Raw genomic sequence first — 23,260 nt, 5'->3', positions numbered from 1 at the left:
TAATTTTGAAATTTTTAAGTAGAATTATTGATTAAATAATTTCTAAGTTATAATTTTACGATATAGTTCTTCAAGAATTAAGTTATTTAAGAAGAAATTATTGTCAGAAATAAAAAAAATTGAAAGTTTTGTATTAGAATTCTTGTCAATTTCATAGTTTATGAGGCAAACAAAAAAGACACAAAAATTCAAAATTTTTTTATGAATTCTAAAAATTTTATTTTTTTCGGTATTTTTAATAAAAATCCCTGACTTTTCCCTAATTTCCCTGACCAATTCTAATTTTCCTGACTTTTCCCTGAATTCCTTGACCTGTGGCAACCCTTGAGATATTTTGAAATATTTTAAATAAATAGACTTGGTCCGAAAGTGGCACTTTATAATTATTTAAATCAAAAAATTTTTTTAAACCAAAATATTAGAGAAAAACTCCGAGAAATTTTATTTATGATAATTCAAACACTCTTAGAATTAGAAGTTTACTTCAAAAAGTAAAATGACTTTAGAAGAAAAATTTCTGAGATTATAACAAAAGATAAAAATTAAATAAATATTACTATAAATTATATTAGTTTTTTAAAAATCGGTTCTTCATATTATAGCACTTGAAATCGCTTTGTTTTATTTTCGTAAAAGAATTTAATCATATACCTATTCAAAACAGAAACATAAAATTGAAATAAAAAATTATTTTCTTTTGAAACGAATTAATAATATTTTTGTCTATAAATAATTATCATTTTCTTTTCAAATTATCATTTTTAGTAATTAAAATTATCAAGTTTCAATATATTTCAATTAAAAAAAAAAAAAAATGGTAACGAAATGTATTCTTCAGTATCGAAAGTTTCTCTTTTCAAAGTACATTGAGTGCATTTAGGAACAGATTTAAATTTTTCATTTTTTTCAATTTCTGACTTTTTGGATATTTGAAAGCCAATATTTTTTAGAAATTCAATAACGTTGTTGGTGCAAGAGAAAGAGAGAAAAATGGTTGGCAAATGGACTCTACAATTACTCGGTACAGTTCTCATGTTCATTGTGGGAATTTTTAATTTCCATAAAGAAGAAATCCCACTTACTGAAAACAGTGGTTTAAAAAAAATAACTCTTATGAATGATAGAATAAATATGGACTTTAGAGAACAACTGAAAATCACTATTAAATATTTTGGAAGGCTTTTAAATCACTACAAATGCAATAAACGTAATTTATTAACAGGAACAGTGATTTATATGTTTAGAAAAATTTTAATTTTGACTTGTGAGAGTGCAGAAGACATTTATTTGTATAACAGACTCCATAATTATTCTGCCGATAACTTGATACCAAGTAGAATTGATGAAATAAAAAATGGAATGCCATTAGAATGTGGAAGACAACCAGAAAGATTAAAAGAAATATATCAAAATATTTATCGATTCTTAAATTTATATTACAAAAATTTTCCAAAGGAAGAGAATGATATTGAATACAATACTTGTTATGTAGTGAGCCTTTTGGAATTCGCAACGTTAAATGCCGCATTTGTAACTTACAATTATTCAATTTCTGCTCTAAAAGACAAAATAATGAAGTGTATTGCATTAAAGGTAATATATAAAAGTTATAAGAATTTCATTACCGTAACGAACAGAATTTGTATTTTTAGAAATAATGTATTAAAAAAATTTGTTTCAAATAATTTTTCTTTAAATTAATTTTTAATTATTAGGCAATCATTTTAATACTTAAATTGTTTTTTCCAGTCACAAGAGAAAAATTCAACTGCTAAATATTTCAACAAAAAAATGTTCAATACTAACTCAAAAATAGTTATTTATCACCTTCACAAAGAAGATATAAGATTTAGAGATCATCTTAAGATTGTAACTAATTTTTTTAAGACAATTTTAAATCATTATGAATGTAGTAAATCTCCTATAAATGTTATTTCTTCTATTGAAGAATGGAAAATTCCGTCAATAATTTGGTTCATTTCTATTAGTGCAGAAGATAATTATTCTTATCACACAACTAATGCATCTCGATTCAAATCGACAAAATGGTTGAACTATAGTTCAGAAGTATCAAAATTAATACCACAAGAATGTGGTACACAACTAAAGGAAAATAAAAAATTAATTCAAAATTTGTATCAATTGTTTAATATGTACTATGAAAATTTTCCAACACAATTCATTAATGACGATTTTAGTAAATGCTTTACAGAGAGTGTTAAAAACATAAAAGATATCAATCTCGAAGAATTTGATTCTTTTAAAAATAATTCTGCCTACAGGAGACAATCATTAATTGTCATTATAAAAAAGAATCTTGTTTCAATAATGAAATGTGTTGAATTAAAAGAACATTTGTAAATTACTCGAAGCAACAAATAAATCCGATTGAATTTCAAAATAATGTGTTCATTCTTTCTCTCACTTTCTTTACAATTTTTTCACAACGAAGAAAAGTGTTAATTTTTGTAAAAAAAATAGTTTAAATTTGTAAATTTAATTATTACTATTTGAAAGCAGTTAAAAAATATATATCCGATTGTTCTTTTTATCAAAACATGTATTGAGACATAAACTTCAAATCATAGGTTTCATATTACTTTCAAAATAGTAATTTAATCTACAATTTTTATATATATTCAAAACAAAAACACGAATTTGAAGTAAAAAATTATTTTCTTTGAAAACGAACTATTAATTTTTTAGTCTATAAATAATTTTCATTTTTAGAAAATTAAAATAATCGAGTTTCAATATATTTCAATAAAAAGATTATACCATTAGTAACAAAATGTGTGATTAAGTATCGAACGTTTTTCTTTTAAAAATACATTAAGTGCATCACGATAAATTAGGAAAAATTTCTATTTTCCAAAGCTGATCCGTTTTGAGTATTTAGAAGCAATATTTTTTTTAAATTCAACATCGCAGTTTGCAAGAAAATAAGTAGCAAAAATGAATGGTAAATGGAGTCTACAATTATTTGGCATCGTTCTCTTTATCAATAAGGCATTGTTTAGATGCCTTGTAGATGAAGATGAATTTTATGAAGTGAATAATAATTTTGAAAGTAACTTGAAAGAAATAACTCTTATAAATGATGCAAAAGATATGGATTTCAAAGAACAACTGCAACTTACTACTGAATATTTTGAAAAACTTTCAAATAACTGTAAATATAATAAAATTAATTCTAATGAATTCCCAGCAGAAATGATAATTACTTGGAAAGTGCTACGTATCATTAGTGAGAGTGCAGAAGACATTTATTTATATAAAAGACTTAACAATTATAATGCCGATTACTTGATACCAAACAGAATTAAGATTATAAAACATGCAATGCTTTTGGAATGTGGAACACAACCAGAAAGAATGAAAGAAATATATGAAGATATTTATCGATTCTTAAATTTATATTACAAAAATTTTCCAAACCAAGGAAATGGTACTGAATACAATACTTGCTATGTAGTGAGCCTTTTGGAATTCGCAACATTAGAAGAAGCACTTTTTCATTATAATTATACATTTTCTATAATAGATGAGAAATTAATGAAGTGTATTGCATTAAAGGTAATATAAAAGTTATAAGAATTTCATTACCGTAACGAACAGAATTTGTATTTTTAGAAATAATGTATTAAAAAAATTTGTTTCAAACAATTTTTCTTTAAATTAATTTTTAATTATTAGGCAATCATTTTAATACTTAAAATGTTTTTTTCAGTCACAAGAGAAAAATTTAACTGCTAACTATTTCAACAAAAAAATGTCCAATACTAATTCAAAAATAGTTATTTATCACCTTCACAAAGAAGATATAAGATTTAGAGATCATCTTAAGATTGTAACTAATTTTTTTAAGACAATTTTAAATCATTATGAATGTAGTAAATCTCCTATGAATGTTAATTCTTCTATTGAAGAATGGAAAATTCCGTCAATAATTTGGTTCATTTCTATTAGTGCAGAAGATAATTATTCTTATCACACAACTAATGCATCTCGATTCAAACCAACAAAATGGTTGAAATATAGTTCAGAAGTATCAAAATTAATACCACAAGAATGTGGTACACAACTAAAGGAAAATAAGAAATTAATTCAAAATTTGTATCAATTGTTTAATATGTACTATGGAAATTTTCCAACAAAATTAATTAATGACGATTTTAGTAAATGCTTTACAGAGACTGTTAAAAACATTAAAGATATCAATGACGAAGAATTTGATTCTTTTCAAAATAATTCTGCTTATAACAAAAAATCATTAATTGACATTATAAAAATGAATCTTGTTTCAATAATGAAATGTGTTGAATTAAAGGAAAATTTATAAATTACTCGAAGTAACAAATATATTCGATTTAATTTTTAAATATTTATATTATTCTCAATTTTCTTACAATTGATTCACAAAATTAAAGAAGAAAATTTAATTTATGTTAAAAATAATATAATACTCGTAAACTTAATGGCAAATATTTTAAAGCAGTTAAAAAATACAACTCCGTTCGCTTCTTTCTTCGAAAAGTAAATTTAAACCTAGCCGTCTTATCGTACATTTAATATTATTTTCGAAACTGTAAAACAAAAATAAAATAAAAAATTTATTGTTTTCAGAAACAAAACATTTATTTTTTATCTAGTTAAGAAGTTAGCTGATTGACTTTAAATTAAAAATTAGTCCAACTTTACGTCTTTGTATTTTTAAATAAAAAATATTTTTGAACGTTAAAAATTTGTTTAAGGAAACTTCAAAGAATTTCATTTTTAACTTCAAATCTGGAAAAAATTAAAATTTCAATAATATTATTTGAAATTATAAACCAATTATCAAAAAATGGTTGGCAAATGGACTCTACAATTACTGGGTACAGTTCTCTTGATTAATGTGGGAATTTACAATTACTATAAACAAATTAAATTTGCAAAAAAGAGTAATAATTTCAAAAGTAGCTTAAAAGAAATTACTCTCATGAATGATGGTAAAGATATGGATTTCAAAGAGCAATTGAAAGTGGGTAAAAAATTTTTTGAAAATATTTTAAATCACTACGATTGTAATCAAAGTACTAAATCTTCAAAATTGGAGAAATTACATTTTCTGAAAGTATTAATTGAAATTCGTGAGAGTGCAGTGGATATTTATTTATTTCACAGACTGTTTAATTATACTGTCGATTACTTGATACAAAGTAGAATTGAAGAAACGAGAGATTTAATGCCATTAGAATGTTATGCATCGCAAAAAAGATTTAAAGAAATTTACGAAAATATTCATGAATTATTGCATTTATATTTCACGAATTTTCCAAAGAATGCAAATAGTGACAAGTACCGAACATGTTATGCAGTGAGCCTTATGGAATTCGTGCCAATTGAGAATTTGTCTGTTACTTATTTTGTTATGTCTTCAAGTAACATGAATTCTCTAAACATATTTGTGATAAACAGTTTACAAAAAATTAAGAAGTGCATTCCATTGAAGGTAATAGAGATTACTAAGTGTTTTATTTAAATAATTAATATTACAAAGAATAAGAAAATAAAAATTATAAGTATTTTAATTCAGTAGCAAGTAGAATTTTCTTAAAAACCAAAAAATTTTCTTAAAATAAGTTTTTCTTTGTACATTAATTTTTGCTAAATGGGGACAATAATGTTAATTTTAAAAATACCTTTTTGCAGTCACTTAGAAAAAATCCATCTCCTAAATATAACAGCAAACGAATTTCCAAAACTAACTCAAATTCAATCAGTTATCAGCTTAAAGAAGAAGATATAAAATTTAAAAATCATCTCGAGATTGTAACTAAATTCTTTAAAACAATTTTAAATCATTACGAATGTAGTAAATCATCGAAAAATGTTGCCTACCGTAAAGAAGAATGGAAAATTTCGCTGATAATTAATTTTATTAGTTCCAGTGCAGACGAAAATTATTCATTTCACAAAAATATTGGATTCGATAAAATTTCAACGACTAATAGTTCAGAAGTATCAAAATTAATACCCGAAAAATGTGAAATACAACTAGAGGAAAATAAAGAATTAATTCAAAATTTGTATCAATTTTTTAAAATGTTTTACGAAAATTTTCCATTAGAATTCATTGATGACGATTACAGTAAATGCTTTATAAAAAGTGTTGAAATTATTAAGAACATCAATATTAATCATTACAATTATTTCTTTTTGAAAAATACCTTTGGTAGGGAATGGTTAATTGACATTATAAGAAAAAATCTTCTGTCAATAATGAAATGTGTTGAATTAATAGAAAATCTATAAGCTACTCATAGCAAGTAAATATTTAATTTTCAAAATATGTTTCTCTTAATTTTTTTTAAAAAATATTTAATATCGACAAAAGAAAATGTTATTTTTACAAAAATAATTACAAATCTGTACATTTAATGACAAATATTTTAAAGCAGTTAAAAAATACAGCATAAATTTTTATTGTTTCTTCAAAAAATTTAATCACGAATTTATGGTTACACTTTTGTAACAATCAAAGCACGAAATTGGAGTTAAAAAATAATTTTCTTTTTAAACTAAACATATTTTTTGGAATTATTTTTGCAGAAGACAATCAATTAATTATTTAATTTTAATAAAATTAATAGATAATAATAAATACAAAAGAAATATAAACAGCAAAAAATAATAATAATAAATAAAATAAAAAATACAAAATAAATAAAATAAAAATACAAAAAACAATAAATAAATTAAAGAATGAAGAATCCTGTTTTAATAATAAACTAATAAAATAGTATTAAATAAAAGGAAAATTTGTAAATTACTAGAATCAATAAATATATCAGATTAAATTTCAAAATTTGAGTATATTTTTCCCCTACTTTGCATACAATTTGTTTACAGTGCAAAAAACAAATTGTAATCGCAAATTTAATATTTTCGACACTGAAAAACACGAAATTGTAATAAAAAAATTATTTTTCTTAAAACTAAACATTAAATTTCTGCGCTTTGAATAATTTTTATTATCAATATATATTGTATTGCTTTTTTTAAAGTAAATAAATTTGTTCAGAAAATATGTAAACAAATAACTTATTTTTATTTAAAAAGAATTATGTTTTCCTAAAATTAATTCTAATTTTTTCTAAAGTTTTTTTTCTTTTAAAAGAAATGAACTTTTGTAAATGAAGTAAATTTTTTTGTAAAACGATTTTCAATAATAAATAATTTAATAATAACTTTAATTAAAATCCAATTAAAAGACAAAAAGTGATCAATTAATTATTAATAAAAATTACCATTAAATACAAAAAATAAGGAAAAAAATGTAACATCTGATTTTCCAATATTTCCAATTTTAATTTACTGAATAATTTAATGGCGATAATATTAAATTTAAAAATAATTTTTCACTATTGTAACAATTATTATAAAATTTATAATTTATATAATCGAGAATATCTCTTTTATCAAAAATTAAATCTCTCTACTCAGTTGATATAGAATTAAATTAAAAATTACAAAAAAAAATTGACAATTAAAATAAAGAATTTTCCTGGAAACGAAAGATAAAATTATTTTTATTTAAATAATTAATAAGCAAGTGGAATTTAAAAATATATTCAAAAAGCGACAAAAATGAGAGGAAAGAGAATAAAGTTTTTAAAAATGTTTCAAAAAGATTAAAAATAATATGAAAAATGATAAAATTCACAGTTTCTCTATTAATACATCATATTATGTCAAAATAAAGATTCATTTAAAATATTCGTCAAGGAATCAAATATTATATTAAAATTAAAATGATATTCATTGTAATAATATTATTTTTGAAACAATGATTGACAAAGAAATTAGGAAGAGAATAAAAGTATATTTGAAAGCAGTTCGAGATAAAAATGAGAGAAAATTTATTAAAAACTCCAATTTACTGAATTTAGAGAAGTAATTTATTTCTGAAGTGAAAATAATGCTTTAGAATAATATTATTTCGTTAAAAAAAATTCTGTCACAAAATACTGTTTTGAAAAATGAAAATTCAGTTAAAGAAAAAATTTTTTAAGAATAAAATTTTACCAAATTAATTATAATTAATATTAATTATTGTATAATAATTAATGTTTATCGTAATTCGTAATATAATATAATAATTAATATGAAAATTAGTGTAATATGTAATATAATAATTAGCATAATAAATAATATAATAATTAGTACAATAATTAATTCGTAAAATAATATAATAATTAATATGACAAATAGTATTATATTTAATACAATGATTCGCATAATAAATAATACAATAATTAATTTAATAATTAGTATAATAATTAATGTAATAATTAGTATAATAAAAAAATATTTATGTTCTAGATTAGAAAAAATTTCATGAATAAATTTTTTTGAAAAATTTAAATTTTATTATTACATTATTATAATTATTTATCTATTCTTTTGTAATAATGAATTAAAAAAATAATTATAATACTAGTCTGTGTAACGTGGAAAAAGGGAAAAATTTATTTAAAAAAATTTCAATTACTGAATTTAGGGAAGAAATTTCTGATGTCTTTTCTCTTCTTCTTCAAACATAATGTTCATTTTATTGGCAGAGAAAAAATTTCTTAATAGAAATGTATTTACGCTACAACGGATGTAATCAAGAATCTTAAAGGACACTTTATCTCAGCATAAAAGTGACTTTTTTTACTCAAAGGAATTCTTGAGTCATGGAATTTGTCCTTTTCCGAGGAATTTAAAGAAGGCCTTTGCCTCACGATAAAAATTGAAATTTTAAACCATATCTTGTTCGCAACATTTTGCGTTTTTTTTTTTTTCAAGAGGCCGAGGCGGAAGCGCTTTTTAAATAAGAAATTCGCGCCCTTATTCATCATTCTGACAATTTTTTTTTATGGCGAAAATGATCGATAACTTTTGATAAGAGATAGAAGGAGAGGAGAGAGAGAGAGAGAGAAAGAAAATAGGAATGATACAGCAGAAATGAAATCGCGAATTGTAAAAAAAAGGACGAAGAAAAGTAGTCATATCGAAGGCGATAACGATTTCCTGTTCATTTCTTTTTCATTTTTAGTCCAGTCATTGAGGACATTTTTTTTTCCCCTTCTTTTTTTTTCTAATGAAAACCAAAGGTCTTACGTGTCTATGACGCCTTCTCGTTTTATTTCCACTTTTCGAAAACGACAGTCACGTTTTTCGGTCTCGCAAATTGCCTCACAGGAGAAACGACCAGTGTCGAAAAACCTCGGAAAGATACCTTTGGTGAGAGAGAAGAGAAGCCTTTTATCCAGATGTGATTTAGATAACGTTCCCAGTGAGAGTAAAGGTGAGAGCGCAAGTGTAAAAATTCGAGAAAGAAGAAAAAGAAGAAGAAGAGGAAAAAGAAGGAAAAGAAGAAGATTTTCCCACTTCGATTCGCGAATGAAGGCAGATAAGATCGGCACTTACGACTTACGATTTTCAAAACCACGCCTCAAGTTTGCTTGGTTTGGAATATACGGCGAGATAATTGTTGGTTTCATCGTTACCTCAATAGGCAACATTTTCTCGTACACGGCACACGAGATCAAAATGATACACGCAAGAATTTGCAGAAAGCGAATTCTCACTCACTGTGAAAAAATACAAAAATTATTTGATTCAGAGAAAATTTTACCTGACTGCTATCAAATAATTTATTTCTGTCGAATTATCATCTAAAATTGAAAGTTTAGAAAAAATTTATTCATCAAGTTTTTTCTAATCTAAAACAAAAATAATTCTATATTTAGAATTATCTTCTGAAATTAAATTTTTAGAAAAAATTTATTCATGAAGTTTTTTTCTAATCTAAAACGAAAATAATTTTATATTTGCTCCTATTTTGTTCGGATTTAATTTTACAATTTTATCTTGTAACAGTAATTGAATTGACAGTTTAGGTTTCATTGCGATTTTCTCCTCAATTTTCTCTTCGTCCTGAGTTGAAAAAACATAAGTCGTCCCTGGCCATGTTCAAATTTCGCGGCAAACAAAACGCATGCGCGAGAATGGACAGACGATACAACGCATGCGCAAAGTCTCGAGGTAGACGCGAGAAAAAGCAGACGACAAAACCATGTGAAAAAATCGGAAAGAGAGTTTACGACGTGTCACGAATATTTATTAATTATTTGATAATAGACAAGTAATCGTTTATTTGAGTCAAATAATTTTTTTTCTTCAGTGTATTTGTGAAAACCTGACAATTAGTAGTGTGAGTTACCACTGCAATTGCGCGTCTTCCGAGATTAACAATGAATCTCCTACATTTGAAATTATTCAAAAAATTTATTTCATGAAGTTTTTCCTAATCTAAAACATGTACAATTTTCTCTAATCTATTCCTCGTTTTTATTTCGTCTAAACGAAGTAGAAAACAAGAGGAGTAGAGAAATAAAAATTAGTTACATAACAACGAACGTTCTAAAGTTGAAATTTCAAAAAAATATTATTCATAAATTTTTTTCTAATCCGAACAATTGGATCGCTAAATAATTAAAATAAAATTTACAATTCTAAGTTAATCTAACTGTTAATGTTTATTTATTTACAGTAAAGTCTTATTTTTTGTTTTGGTTTCTTTGCTTATTGATTAAAAAATAATAAATAATAATAAATTAATTTCTTTTAAATTAAAAATAATTAATAAATAAATTAATATCATTTAAATTAAAAATAATTAATAAATAAATTAATTTCATTTAAATTAAAAATAATTAATAAATAAATTAATTTCATTTAAATTAAAAATAATTAATAAATAAATTAATTTCATTTAAATTAAAAATAATTAGTAAATTAATTAATTTCATTTAAATTAAAAATAATAAAATTAATTTCATTTAAATAAAATTTTCTTGATTACCTATTCATTTTTAAAATTTAAAAATAAATTCCAGGACTTTAATTTAAAAGAAAGAAAAGAATATTTTAATTTTATACACCAAGAAGGTGATTGTATCTAATTTTACATATTGATTATTATTAACGTATGAAATTTAAAAAAAAAAAAAGTACGACGTTTATTGAAATTGAACCTGACTTTTGCATTTTCCTGTTTGTCAAGAGAGTGACGTCTCGTTTATTATTATACTGATATAAATTTGAATACTTCTATAGCTCTACTACAAAACTTTGATTGGCACTATCCTCTAGATTTTCAACAAAAAAAAAGACCCATCAAATTCTCTCTTTCTAAAATAATGTCGAAATCACTAAAATATTCTCTTGATTAATTTAATTGACATTGACTCTTTCGACAAATTTATGAAATTTTCCACGAAAAATGAAGTTTTTAAAATTAGAAATTATTATTATTAGTATTATTATTATCATTAATATAATTATTATTAAATCATTATTATCATTAATATAATTACTATATTAATATTGTTGCGAAATATTATTTTAATTTATTCAATATTTTTTATTCAGTTATTTATTTAATAAGTATACGGGACAAAAAAATAAAATATTAAAATTTATATTTCCCTGTTCAGTTTAATTTTATTTTTAGTTTAAAAATTCCAAAAAGCAATTTTATGTTACGAGATTTTATTTTATTTAAATGTTTAAAATATTTATTTATTTCATAAATATACGGGATAATAAAATATTTTAATTTATATTGCGCTGTTCGGTTTAATTTCTTTTTTTAGTATAAAATACATTTTTTTCATTTTAATTTTTTTTTTCTATATTTGAAAGCATTTCTTGTAATTTTATTAAATTATTATTAAATTTAGCAGTTTTTTAAATATATTTTTAAATTCTAAAATTATAAATGAATAAAATATAAATAAAAGTAAAAAAAAAATTATAAGTGAAAAAAAATAAATGTGTATAAATTTTTGAACTATACTAAATAAGAAATAAATTAATAAAATAAAATCGAATATTAATTTAAGGAAATCAATAATTCAAGAGGAAAAGGTCATTAAGTCAAATTAGTCGCAATGTTTACAAATTCAAAGTTGAGGACACTTTGAACCATTATGACGTCATAGTTGTAGAATACATGCGTACATAATTAAATAATTATTGAATGATAAATAATAATTAAATACTAATAAATATTAATTAAATAATAATTTACAATAATTAAATATTAATAAATATTAATTAAATATTAATAAATATTAATTAAATAATTAAATAATAATTAAATACTAATAAATAAATTTTGACAAAAAAAAATATATTTTTCTGTTACAGAGGAGGAATTGGAGTGTCTAGCAACGTGGAAAGAGGGCAGTAGTCGATATTTAGTGGGTAGATTGAATCACGATCATGCAACAAGCAATGAAGATCGTTACAGGTGTTTTGTATACGAGAGAGCCGATCAGAACGTTCAGGGGAATTTAAATCGTGCCACCAGCGGAGTAGGCCTCGAAAATAATGAACAAGAAGTTCTTCTCTCCAATGGATTGTCAATGGAAAATTCCTCAATTGAAATATTTAATGTCGCCCAAAGTGGTGACGCCACGTGCAATGGCCTCTTCAGTCCAATGGAGGGATCGCGGACCATGAAACTCACCAAAGGTAACGTACTTTTACTTTTCATCTTATATTTATATTGAAAAATATTTTTATATTAAAATTATAATAATTAAATTGAAAATTTTGATATTTAATTTTATATTGGAAATTGGAAATTATATTTCATTTTAAATTATAAATTTTTAATAGAGTTATCAATTTACTTATAATTAATTTCTATAATAAACTTAAAATATTTTATTTTCAATGAAATTGTAATTTAAATGTAATTAATTTCTATATTACAAAATATTCAAATATTTTATTTTAAACATTAATTTATAGTTACAAATTTTTATTATCAATTTATCAATTTATCAATTTATAATAGGTAATTAATTTCAATATTAATTTCCAAATATTGATTAACTATTTTCAATTTTAAATAACAATTTTATATTTTTCAATAATAAATATCAATTTATTTATTATTAAACTTTAAATATGAATTTATAATTTCAAAATTTGTGTATCAATTATTATGAATAATTAATTTACCATCTTAATTTTAAATATATGTATTAAATTATAAATATAAATTTATAATTTAAAATTTTGAATATCAATTTATGAATAATTAATTTACCAACTGTAAATAAATTATAAATAAAGAAAATATGAATTTAATTATATAATTCATTATAGATATACAAAATACAAATTTGTAATTTATAATTTAATTCAATGTGCCAACATAAAAAATATAAATTTATAATTCACAATTTCTTGTAATTATAAATTATAATTGTAACAAATACAAATTTATAATATTCATAATTAGTACCTTCTTTCCAAATATTTAAAATTATTTGAAATATTATTTCAATTTTAAGTGCAAAATGTTCAAATTTTTTGCAATTTTTTTTCAATATTTTTGCAAAATTCATTTTGAAAATTACCTTTAAAGGAAATTTGTTTCATGCGACTAATTTCTTGAAAGAATGCTTCAAAAAACAAAAAGTAAAGAATAAAAGTTTTGAAAACTGAAACTGCAGGGACAGAAAAGAAAAAAAAGAAGTCGCCAGCTGAGCTAGAAAACGAATTATATCTTAATTACGACTTACGATCTTCACAGTTTTCTAACGACTCGTGTAAAAACGACCAACTAAAAAAGCGCTTTCGCTAAATTGGCTACTTTTAGTCAATTCCCCTCCCATTTTTTTTCTTACCCCCCCCCCCCCCCCCCCCCCACCAACCCCCTTTCTCATGAAACTTGAACTCCTGTTTTATTTCATCTCCTCTACATTTACAATTTCTCTTTTTTTTTCTTCTCTTTCATGAAAAAATTTACAGTCAATTAATCTTTAAATTAAAAGTAATAATTTATTTTCTCCAACAGAAGAATTATTCATTATTTTGCTGCAATAATTATTTATTATTTCGCGCGCACAGTTATTTATTGAAATATTTTATGTGAATCGTTTTTCATTTTTAAAAATGAATATTTACGCTGGTTGCTGTTAAATGTTTATATTTATTATCGAGTTTACAGAAGTTATTGGTTAGGAATTTTATTGTTACTAATTGGAACAGTTATTTTTTTAATTTCTATTTTATTTGTTACACATTTTCCAATATATATGAGTGATTGTATTTTTCCAAGTAATTGAATTTTTTTCAAGTAATTGTACTTTTCGAGAAATTGTACGTTTCTAGCAATTTTTAAAAATATTTATTTTATATTGTTTTGCTTAAGTGAATGAACTTCAATTATTTATTTTTATATATATTTGTTTCTTTTTCTAAATTTTTTTTACTGAATTCAAATCAAAATTATTTATTACATTCTTTAGTAAATTTTTTTGTTAATTTTTCTTATTTAAATTTATTTTTATAGAACCTATTGAGTCAATTTATTAAAAAGAAAAAATAAATAAAAGTTAGTGGAAAAAAATTAAAGGAGATAAAAAGTAAAAGGAAATTTAGAAAATTAATCATGTTAAAAATAGTGATTAAGTTTAGTAGTAATTTAGTAATAGTGATTTAGTTTCAGTAAAATTAATTACCCCAGAAAATTGTTATTTGATTAAAAATAATCTTCATTACGAAAATTTTAATTACTTTGAAGAATAGAGAAGGTAAAAAAATTATTATATATTCAACTTTCTGAACAAAGAAAATAAATAATATATTTTAGAGAATTTCCACTACTTTTGATTCGCTAATTTTCAAAAATATTTCGAAAAAATTCATTATTCAACAAAATTTTATGCAATTTATTTTTCACAATAATTTAATTACTTTCACTAATAATAAATTTTTTCATGAAAATTCAATTTTTTAAAAAAAAAATTGATTAAATTCTAAGCATGAATTTAATTATTTTCATAAATAATAAAACTCATCGAAGAATTTCAATTATTTTTATTACTATTTTAAATTAATAATCAAAAATTCAGTTATTTTCACAAATAAAGTTTACCACAAGAATTCAATTATATAAACTAATAAAATTTTCATATTTATTATATTTTGAAAAATTTAATTATTTAAAACAATGTTTATAAAATTCTTATGAAGAATTCAATTACTTTCAAAAATAATAAAATTTTTCACAGAAATTCAATTCTTTCTAAACATTTTAATAAACTCTTCCGCAATAATTCAATTATTTTCAAAAATAATAAAAATTCTTCTCTGTAATTCAATTATTTTTGAGAATTATAATAAAATTCCTAGCAACTATTCAATTATTTTCATAAATAATAAAATTCATAGCAGGATTTCAATTATTTTTAATACAATTTTACAGGAATTGCTCAAAAAATGTAATTATTTTTAAAAACTAAATTTTCATTCTTCGAAAGAATCAATTGTTTAAAAAAATGTTTTTTAAATATTTTTTTGAAAAATTGAATATTTATTTTCAAAAATTTAATAAAATTGTTCGAAAGAAATTAACTGTTTTAAATACAATTTTAATTAAATTTTTTTGAAATAATTCAATTATTTTTTTAATTTTAATTAAATTTTTTGTCTAAGAATTCAATTATTTATACAAATAATTTTTCAAAAGAATTCAATCATTAAAGATAAATAAGAAAATTACTCCCGAAAATTCAATTATTTTGAAGTGTTTTAATAAAATTCTTTTCAAAATTCAATTATTTTCATAAATAATAAAATTTTTTTTAGGAATTCAATTATTTTCAAAAAAATTTATTAAAATTTCCCACAGACATTAAATTATTGACAAATTTTTCAATAGAATTTTTTGTAAAATTTAATTATTTTTAAAAACTATTCGCAATGCAATGATTTTCAATGTTTACTATTTTCATAGTTTACTATTTTCATAAAATTTCCAAATAGAATTCAATTATTTAAAAAATGGTTTGTAAAAATTTTCCTAAGAATTCAATTCTTTTCATTAATAATAAAAATTTTCATCAATTCAATTATTTAAATTAGAATTTGCATAAAATGAAAAGAAATGAAAAGAAAAGAAAATGAAAGAAATGAAAGAAAAAAAAGAAAGAAAAGAAAATGAAAAAAAAGAAATGAAAGAAAAAGAAATGAAAAAAAAAAAAAAATGAAAGAAATTGAAAGAAAATTGAAAAAAAATTGAAAAAAAAAAATTGAAAGAAATGAATTATTTAAAAATTTTTATAAAATTCTTCGCTGGAATTAAATTATTTTTATATATTTTAAATTCTTTCGCATGAATAATAAAATTCGTAGCACGAATTCAATTTATTAGCAGGATAAGAAAAAAGTCAATATTTTTTATGAAAGTTAGGAAAATAAAAAATATGGAATGGAATTTTTGTCAATTTTGTAAAGTGAATAAAACGAGTATTTTTGATTTTTTTGACATTAAAAAAATGTCAATAATGGACAAAAATTAATTTTCAAAACGAACAAATGAATGCAGAGAATTTGCTAGCGGAAAGGAAACTTACAATTATTATAAAGTATTTATTCTTTATTATAAATAAATTACGTCTCGTAAAAAATTTTTTATTTAATTTTTTGCCATTGATCTTGAAATTAAAAAAAAAAATTTACATTCCATAAGAAATTTATTATTCTTTTGATAATAAAATTCTGCGATTCGTTTTTCATTTCCAAATGAATATTTACGCCAGTTGCCATTAAATGTTTATTCATTCGAATTTACAGATTTTCACTCTTACTAATTAGAACAGTTTTTTTTTTATTTTCTATTTTATTTTCTACACATTTGTCAAGTAATTGTATATACGTTTTAAGTAATTGCAGTTTTACTTTAAATACACTAAATTTAAGAAATACGATTACGTATTTCTAGAATGAGAGAAAGAGAGGATTTGGGAGGGGGAGGTATTTTACATCTAGAGTTTGCACTTGTCTCGTTTCATTCCCGATAGGTTCTGTAGGGGGTTGACACGACAGCCAATAAAAATCGACACGTAGATTCGCCCTCGACAAATTTGGTATAGAGAGAAATGGAGAGAGAAAAAAAAAAAGAACAAGAGAGTATTTTTTTTTCTTTTTTTTTATGAGAAAAGAGAGAGGTCCACTTCGCCTGGGACGTCAAAATGAACAGAAAGGAACGATTGAGCCAAAGTATCGTACGTCGCTTTATGACACGTAAAAGCATTGTTGCATCGTGACAGGAAAGAATGGAAATAATTCAACGACTCGCTTCGATAAGTGAACAGAAGCACCAGTGAACTGAAGATACAAATTCCTTTAGTCGTAAAAATCGCACAATTTTCTCTCTCCCTCTCTCTTTCTCTCATTCACTCGTAAGGGCGCTAATTCGTATTTTAACGCAAACGATAAAATTGTTCCGTACTCGCTTTTCTGCCTCTGTTTCATTCCTGTTTCTCTCCTTTCTTGTTCTCTTTTCTTTTTCTCTTTTCTTTTTCTCTTTTCTTTTTCTTCTCCTTCTTCTTTTTTTCTTTTTCGATTTTTCTATTTCTTTTATTCTTTTTTTCTCTTTTCTTCTTCTTTTTTTCTTTTTCGATTTTTCTATTTCTTTTATTCTTTTTTTCTCTTTTCTTCTTCTTTTTTTCTTTTTCGATTTTTCTATTTCTTTTATTCTTTTTTTCTCTTTTCTTCTTCTTTTTCCTGTTTCGTTTTTTCTTCTTTCTTTTTCTTTTTTGGTTTCAATTTTTCTCTTTTCTTTTTCTTTTTCCTGTTTCGTTTTTTCTTCTTTCTTTTTCTTTTTTGGTTTCAATTTTTCTCTTTTCTTCTTCTTTTTTCTTTTTTTTATTCCGTTTCTTCTTTTCCTTTTTTCTGTTTCGTTACTTCTTCAGTGTTGCCACAAATATTTAATTTTATTTTTCCCTGACTTTTCCCTGATTTCCAGACAAAATTCTCAATTTTTCCCTGACCCTAAAAAATATTCTGATTCACTCTAAAAACTATTAGAAACTCAAAAAAAAAATGTTCTATTACATTTATTTACAAATTTCATTAATTGTAAAATTATTCAAAAATATGAATAATTTCTTTTTTAAATAAACATTTAATCATTATTATTTTTCCGTAGGAATTAAAATTCTTCAATACATTCAAATTCAAACCTTTTTGAAATTCAACAATTTATAAGAATATTATTACAAAACATAAAGAAGGCTATTACTCCGAGTCGAAGACTCGGAGTGATCGTCTTCTTTATGTTTTGTTATAATTTAAATTACCATGAGAAATTTTTTAAAAAAAATTTTATTATTTACAAAAATCCTAATAAAATCCTTCGCAAGAATTCAATTCTTTTTAAAAATTAGTAAATTTTCTCAAAAAAATTCAATTATTTGAAAAAATTGTAATAAAATTCGTTGCAATAATTCAATTATTTTCATAAATAATAAATCAATTATTCGGTAATTCATTTTTTAATCAATTTTTATATTAGAAAATTCTAGAAAAATTCGATTATTTAAATTAAGAAATAAATAATTTATTGAAAAAATTATATGATTGTTAAAATTGAATTCTCATAAAGAATCTTATCAACAAATTTTTAAATAATTCAATTATTTTGACAAATTTTAATGAAATTTCTAAGAATAATTATTACATTTATCGAAGAATTTGATTAGAATATTGTATCAAAAATTAATTAAAATCCTGCGATGAGTTTTATTATTTATGAAAATAATTAAAAATGTTCCAAAAAATGTTATTAAAATTTTTCTAAAATAATTGAATTTCGGTGAAGAATTTTATTATTTATAAAAATAATTGAATTCTTGAAAAAAAACTTTGTTAAATTTTTTTTTAAATAATTGAATTCATGCGACGAATTTTATAAAACTCTTTTTAAAATCATTGAATTTCTGTGAATTTTATTATTATATTTTTATTACTTACGAAAATAATTGAATTATTTCAAAGAAATTTATTAAAAATTTTATAAACTATTCAATTCCTGTGCAATTTTAACAAGAATTTTATTCAAGTTTTTAAAAATAATTGAATTTTGAAGAAGAATTTTATTATTTATAACGATAATTGAAATTTTGACAAGAATTTAAAAAAAAATTTTTTTTAAATAATTGAATATTAAAGAATTTTATTATTTATAAAGATAATTGAAATTTTGACATGAATTTTTAAAAAAATTTTTAAACATAATTGAATTTTTGCGAAGAATTTTATTACTTTTGAAAATAATTTAATTCTTCCATCAAATTTTATTCAGGTTTATAAAAATAATTGAATTTCGCTGAAAAATTTTACTATTTCTAAATATAATTGAATTCTTGAAAAGAACTTTATTACATTTTTTTTTTTAAATAATTGAATTCCTGCGACGAATTTTATAAAATTCGTTTTAAATAATTGATATTTTTCGAAAAATTTTTTGAAATTTTTTATATTAAATAATTGAATTCCTGTGAAAATTTTATTATTTATGAAAATAATTGATTTATTTCGAAGAAATTTATTAAAAATCTTGTAAATTATTAAATTCCTGTGAAATTTTGCCAAGAATTTTATTAAAGTTTTTAAAAATAATTGAATTTTGAAGAATTGTATTATTTATAAAGATAATTGAAATTTTGTCGAGAATTTTTTTAAAAAATTTTTTAACATAATTGAATTTTGGAGAAGAATTTTATTATTTTTAAAGATATAATTGAAATGACCAGAATTTTTTTAAATTTTTGAATATAATTGAATTTCTGCGAAAAATTTTATTACTTTTGAAAATAATTGAATGAATTGTTAAAATTCAATTTTTTTTAGTACTTTTACTAAAAATCCCTGACTTTCCCCTGACTTCCCTGACCAATTTTACTTTCTCTGAATTTTCTCTGAATTCCCTGATTTCCCTGACCTGTGGCAACCCTGATTCTTTTTCAAATTTTTCTGTTTCATTTTTTCTTTTCCTTTTTTCTTTTACCTTTTTTTTGTTTAATTTTATCTTTTTTCATTTTTTCTATTTTGTTTCTTCTTTTTCCCTTTTTCTTTTTCGTTTTCCTTTTTACCGCTTCATTTTCGTTTTCCTTTTTTTCTCTCTTTTCCTTTTTCCTTCATTTTCCGTTTTTTTATTCCCTCGAGTTTCCCCTTCTCCCGTCGATTCTCGAGAAAAGCCGAGCTTAACTTTAGTGCTACGCCAATACCAATTATCGTTTCTCGCCAGTGCTGGCGGCGAAAAAAAAATTATATATATATATACATATATCGAAAAGATTCGTCCTTTCACGGTCACGGATTTCGATGGATTCATCTATAATCTCCGAGAGGAGAGAGAAAAAGAGAAAAAATAAACTAGAACGAATATATTTGCCTCAAAAGTCACTGCGCGCACACGCGGTTACGCTCAAAGATGCATAGAATCTTTTTCCTTTCCACGACTATTTGAGAAATTCCATGAATCGAAAAATACCCAAAAGGTTAAAAATAGCCGAATGAAAAGGAAAATTCGATAATTTAGAAATGAAAGATAAAAAAAATTACAATTTGAAATTGGAAAAGGTGAATTTAAAATAGGAAAAAGAAAATTTAAGTTATTGGAAATTGAAAAAAAAAATTGTAATTACAATTTTGAAAATAATTTTTGGATTAATATTATAAAATTAAAATGAAAAATTATAATTTTAAAGAGAGAAAGGGAAAAATATTAAAATATCCATTAATTACAATTATAAGTTCAAAAATAATTTTCGAAAAAAAAATTGTATTCTTCGTTTTACTTGAAAAAAGAAAAGAATTTGAAATTGAAGGCAAAAAGAAAATGGTATAAATTCTGTTACAAACAAACTCGACATTAAAGTCATACTGTTTTGAGAAATTTATGAAACATTATATGCAAAAGTTTTATGCACTTTTCAACTCTCCAAATATATGTATATATAAGTGAAGAAAGTACATGGAATTGCACTATCTTGAAAATTTTCCACTTTCGTTCATCTTCAAATTATTCTAAAGTGTATATTAAAATAAATTTTTCCTTCTTTCAAAATAATTACACAGAATAAATAATAAATAATGAATAAATCATAAATTTTCCTAAAAAGTAATGAAAAAATAGAAAATAAATAATTAAAATTTGTTAAAAAGCACCAAAAAATAGTTAATAATGAAAAATAATATATTTAAATATTTATAAATGATAATGTAAATAGTAATAAATAAGGAGGAAGTAAATAAAAATTTTTAAATGCAGAAATGTAACGAAAAAATAGCTAATAAAAAAAAATAATATAAATAGTAAATTAGCTAATAAAAATAATAATAATAATATTAATAAAAATAATAATAATAGTAGTCGACAAAAAATATTGGAAAATATTCTGCAATTTCAATCCAATAATTAATAGCTTTTAGCAACAAAAGAAAAAAAATATTTTTTCCACATATTGAAACGCTGATGGACCGAGAGTAAATTTTAATTAATATTTTTAGATTTACTTTTTTCTATTTTAACAATAGAATTTTTTTCGCCAAACAAATGTACAAAAAATACAAAAAGAACAAAATAATTAAGCAAAAAATTGCCAGAAACAATTTGTCAATCATCTAGGTGTTCGTTGTAAATGAAAAAATTTCCAATTAATCGAGCTCAAGCGTCTTTAATTTCGATATTATTTTTACAAAAAATATCGCAAATTTTTAAAAAATAAATTTACAAATTTTAAAAAATAGCTTCGAATAATTGAAAATTCATAATAAAAATTGGATACAACGTAAATTGGGTATAAAATATTAATTATTATTAATAAAAATATTATAATTATTCTTTACTAAATTATTAATTTTATTAATTTTATTTTACAAGCAATAAATTTTTAACATAATATTAATATTTAATACAATTAAAGGGGCCCCCAATTAAAGATTAAGTCGCTCAAAATATTTATAATGTTTAAAATTTAAAAAAAAATGTGTAAAATAATTTAAATTAATTAATAATTAATATTAAAATTTTTTAAATATTTCTTAAAGTAGTTTTACTAATAAGAACCACCTTTAGTCTGACATTAATTTATAAATTATTGAAAATTTTAAAAAAAAATTTTAATTTAGTAAATATTTGCTATTTTTTCAAATTTATATTTTGTTTCATTAAATAAATTGAAAAACTGGCGTAGAAAAAATACAATTTTAATACCAAAATTCGTTGAAATTGAAATTTTTATTTTCAAAAAGTTAATAAACCATTTTTTAAAGATAAATTACAATTTTTGTTCTTCACATTCTTATGATTGTGATAATAAATGTAATAATTATTAATTACTATCGTAGATGTTACTGTTCCATTTATTATTTTGCAAATTAAAAAATTTTATAATTTTCAAATATAAACATTAATTTTGGAATAATTTTATATTCAAAATTTAAAAAATTCACCTTTTAACTACATAAATAAACTATTCTTGTTTATTATTTTCAAAAATGTTAATAACATTTTTCGCAAGAATTAAATTTAAAATTCAATTTAAAAAAATTTTTAATGATAAGAATTTAGTTATTTTCAAAATTTTTAATAAAACATTCTTTGGAAGAATTCAATTCTTTTTATAAACAATAAAATTCATCGCAGGAATTCAATTATTTTCAAAAAAAAATTTTAATAAAATTTCACGAAAAGTAACAATTATTTTAAAGAAATTTTAATAAAATTCTTGTTAAGAATTAAATTATTAAAAATTATTTTCAATAATTTCAATAAAATTCTTTGGAAGAATTTGATTCTTTTTATAAATAATAATATTTTTTGCGAAAATTCAATATTATTTTCAATACAATTTTAATTAAATTTTCTCGAATGAATTCAATTATTAAAAATTTTTTTTATAAAAATCAAATGACTAATTATTTAATTTCTAACAAATTTTAATTTTACTAAATAAATTTAAAAAACGTGTATACAAAAGTACGATTTTAATATAAAAATTCGAACGATAATTGTATTAAAGAAAAAATTAACAAATGTTAGTAAATAGCCCCGAATAGGTTATTAATTAAAAAATCCAACTTCGATAGTTTGGAAATTAAAAATAAAATATTTTTTCTTAAACTAAAAAAAAATCTAATGGAATTTATTTGTCGATTGCATAGCTGTAAAATAATTTGTCGATCTTTCATTTCCGATGTAATCTTTGTTTCGAGTAAAATTTCTTGTTGATAAACATATATAGTGTGGAAATGAGAATTCTTTTTTTTTGTTTTCTCCCAGTTAAACAAAAAAAAAAAAAAAAAAAAAAAAAAAACATCTGGCGTCATTTGCGTCAAGCTTTTGTCTCTCATT

General features: G+C 21.7%; 3 protein-coding genes across 5 annotated transcripts in view; all 3 read left to right on the top strand.

The window, feature by feature from the left end:
* Positions 1-23,260, top strand: part of LOC122507190 — a 456,874-nt gene that overhangs the window by 345,936 nt on the left and 87,678 nt on the right. For all 3 annotated transcript variants that reach the window (XM_043619783.1, XM_043619782.1, XM_043619784.1), the window contains one exon: positions 12,247-12,573. In XM_043619783.1, the coding sequence (XP_043475718.1) occupies positions 12,247-12,573 (327 nt within the window). The remainder of the gene's footprint in view (positions 1-12,246; positions 12,574-23,260) is intronic.
* Positions 794-2,398, top strand: LOC122507198. Its single transcript, XM_043619795.1, has 2 exons — positions 794-1,593; positions 1,750-2,398. The coding sequence occupies exons 1-2, from the start codon at positions 991-993 to the stop codon at positions 2,359-2,361; spliced, it is 1,215 nt and encodes a 404-aa protein (XP_043475730.1). The 5' UTR covers positions 794-990; the 3' UTR covers positions 2,362-2,398.
* Positions 2,704-6,661, top strand: LOC122507196. Its single transcript, XM_043619792.1, has 3 exons — positions 2,704-3,576; positions 3,731-5,494; positions 5,695-6,661. The coding sequence occupies exons 2-3, from the start codon at positions 4,847-4,849 to the stop codon at positions 6,295-6,297; spliced, it is 1,251 nt and encodes a 416-aa protein (XP_043475727.1). The 5' UTR covers positions 2,704-3,576; positions 3,731-4,846; the 3' UTR covers positions 6,298-6,661.

The sequence above is a fragment of the Leptopilina heterotoma genome, unplaced genomic scaffold (assembly GCF_015476425.1).
Source record: "Leptopilina heterotoma isolate Lh14 unplaced genomic scaffold, ASM1547642v1 Lhet_45, whole genome shotgun sequence".
NCBI classification, from domain to species: domain Eukaryota; kingdom Metazoa; phylum Arthropoda; class Insecta; order Hymenoptera; family Figitidae; genus Leptopilina; species Leptopilina heterotoma.
The sequence above is the reverse complement of the archived record's forward strand: the minus strand, read 5'-3'. Positions and strand labels throughout refer to the sequence as shown.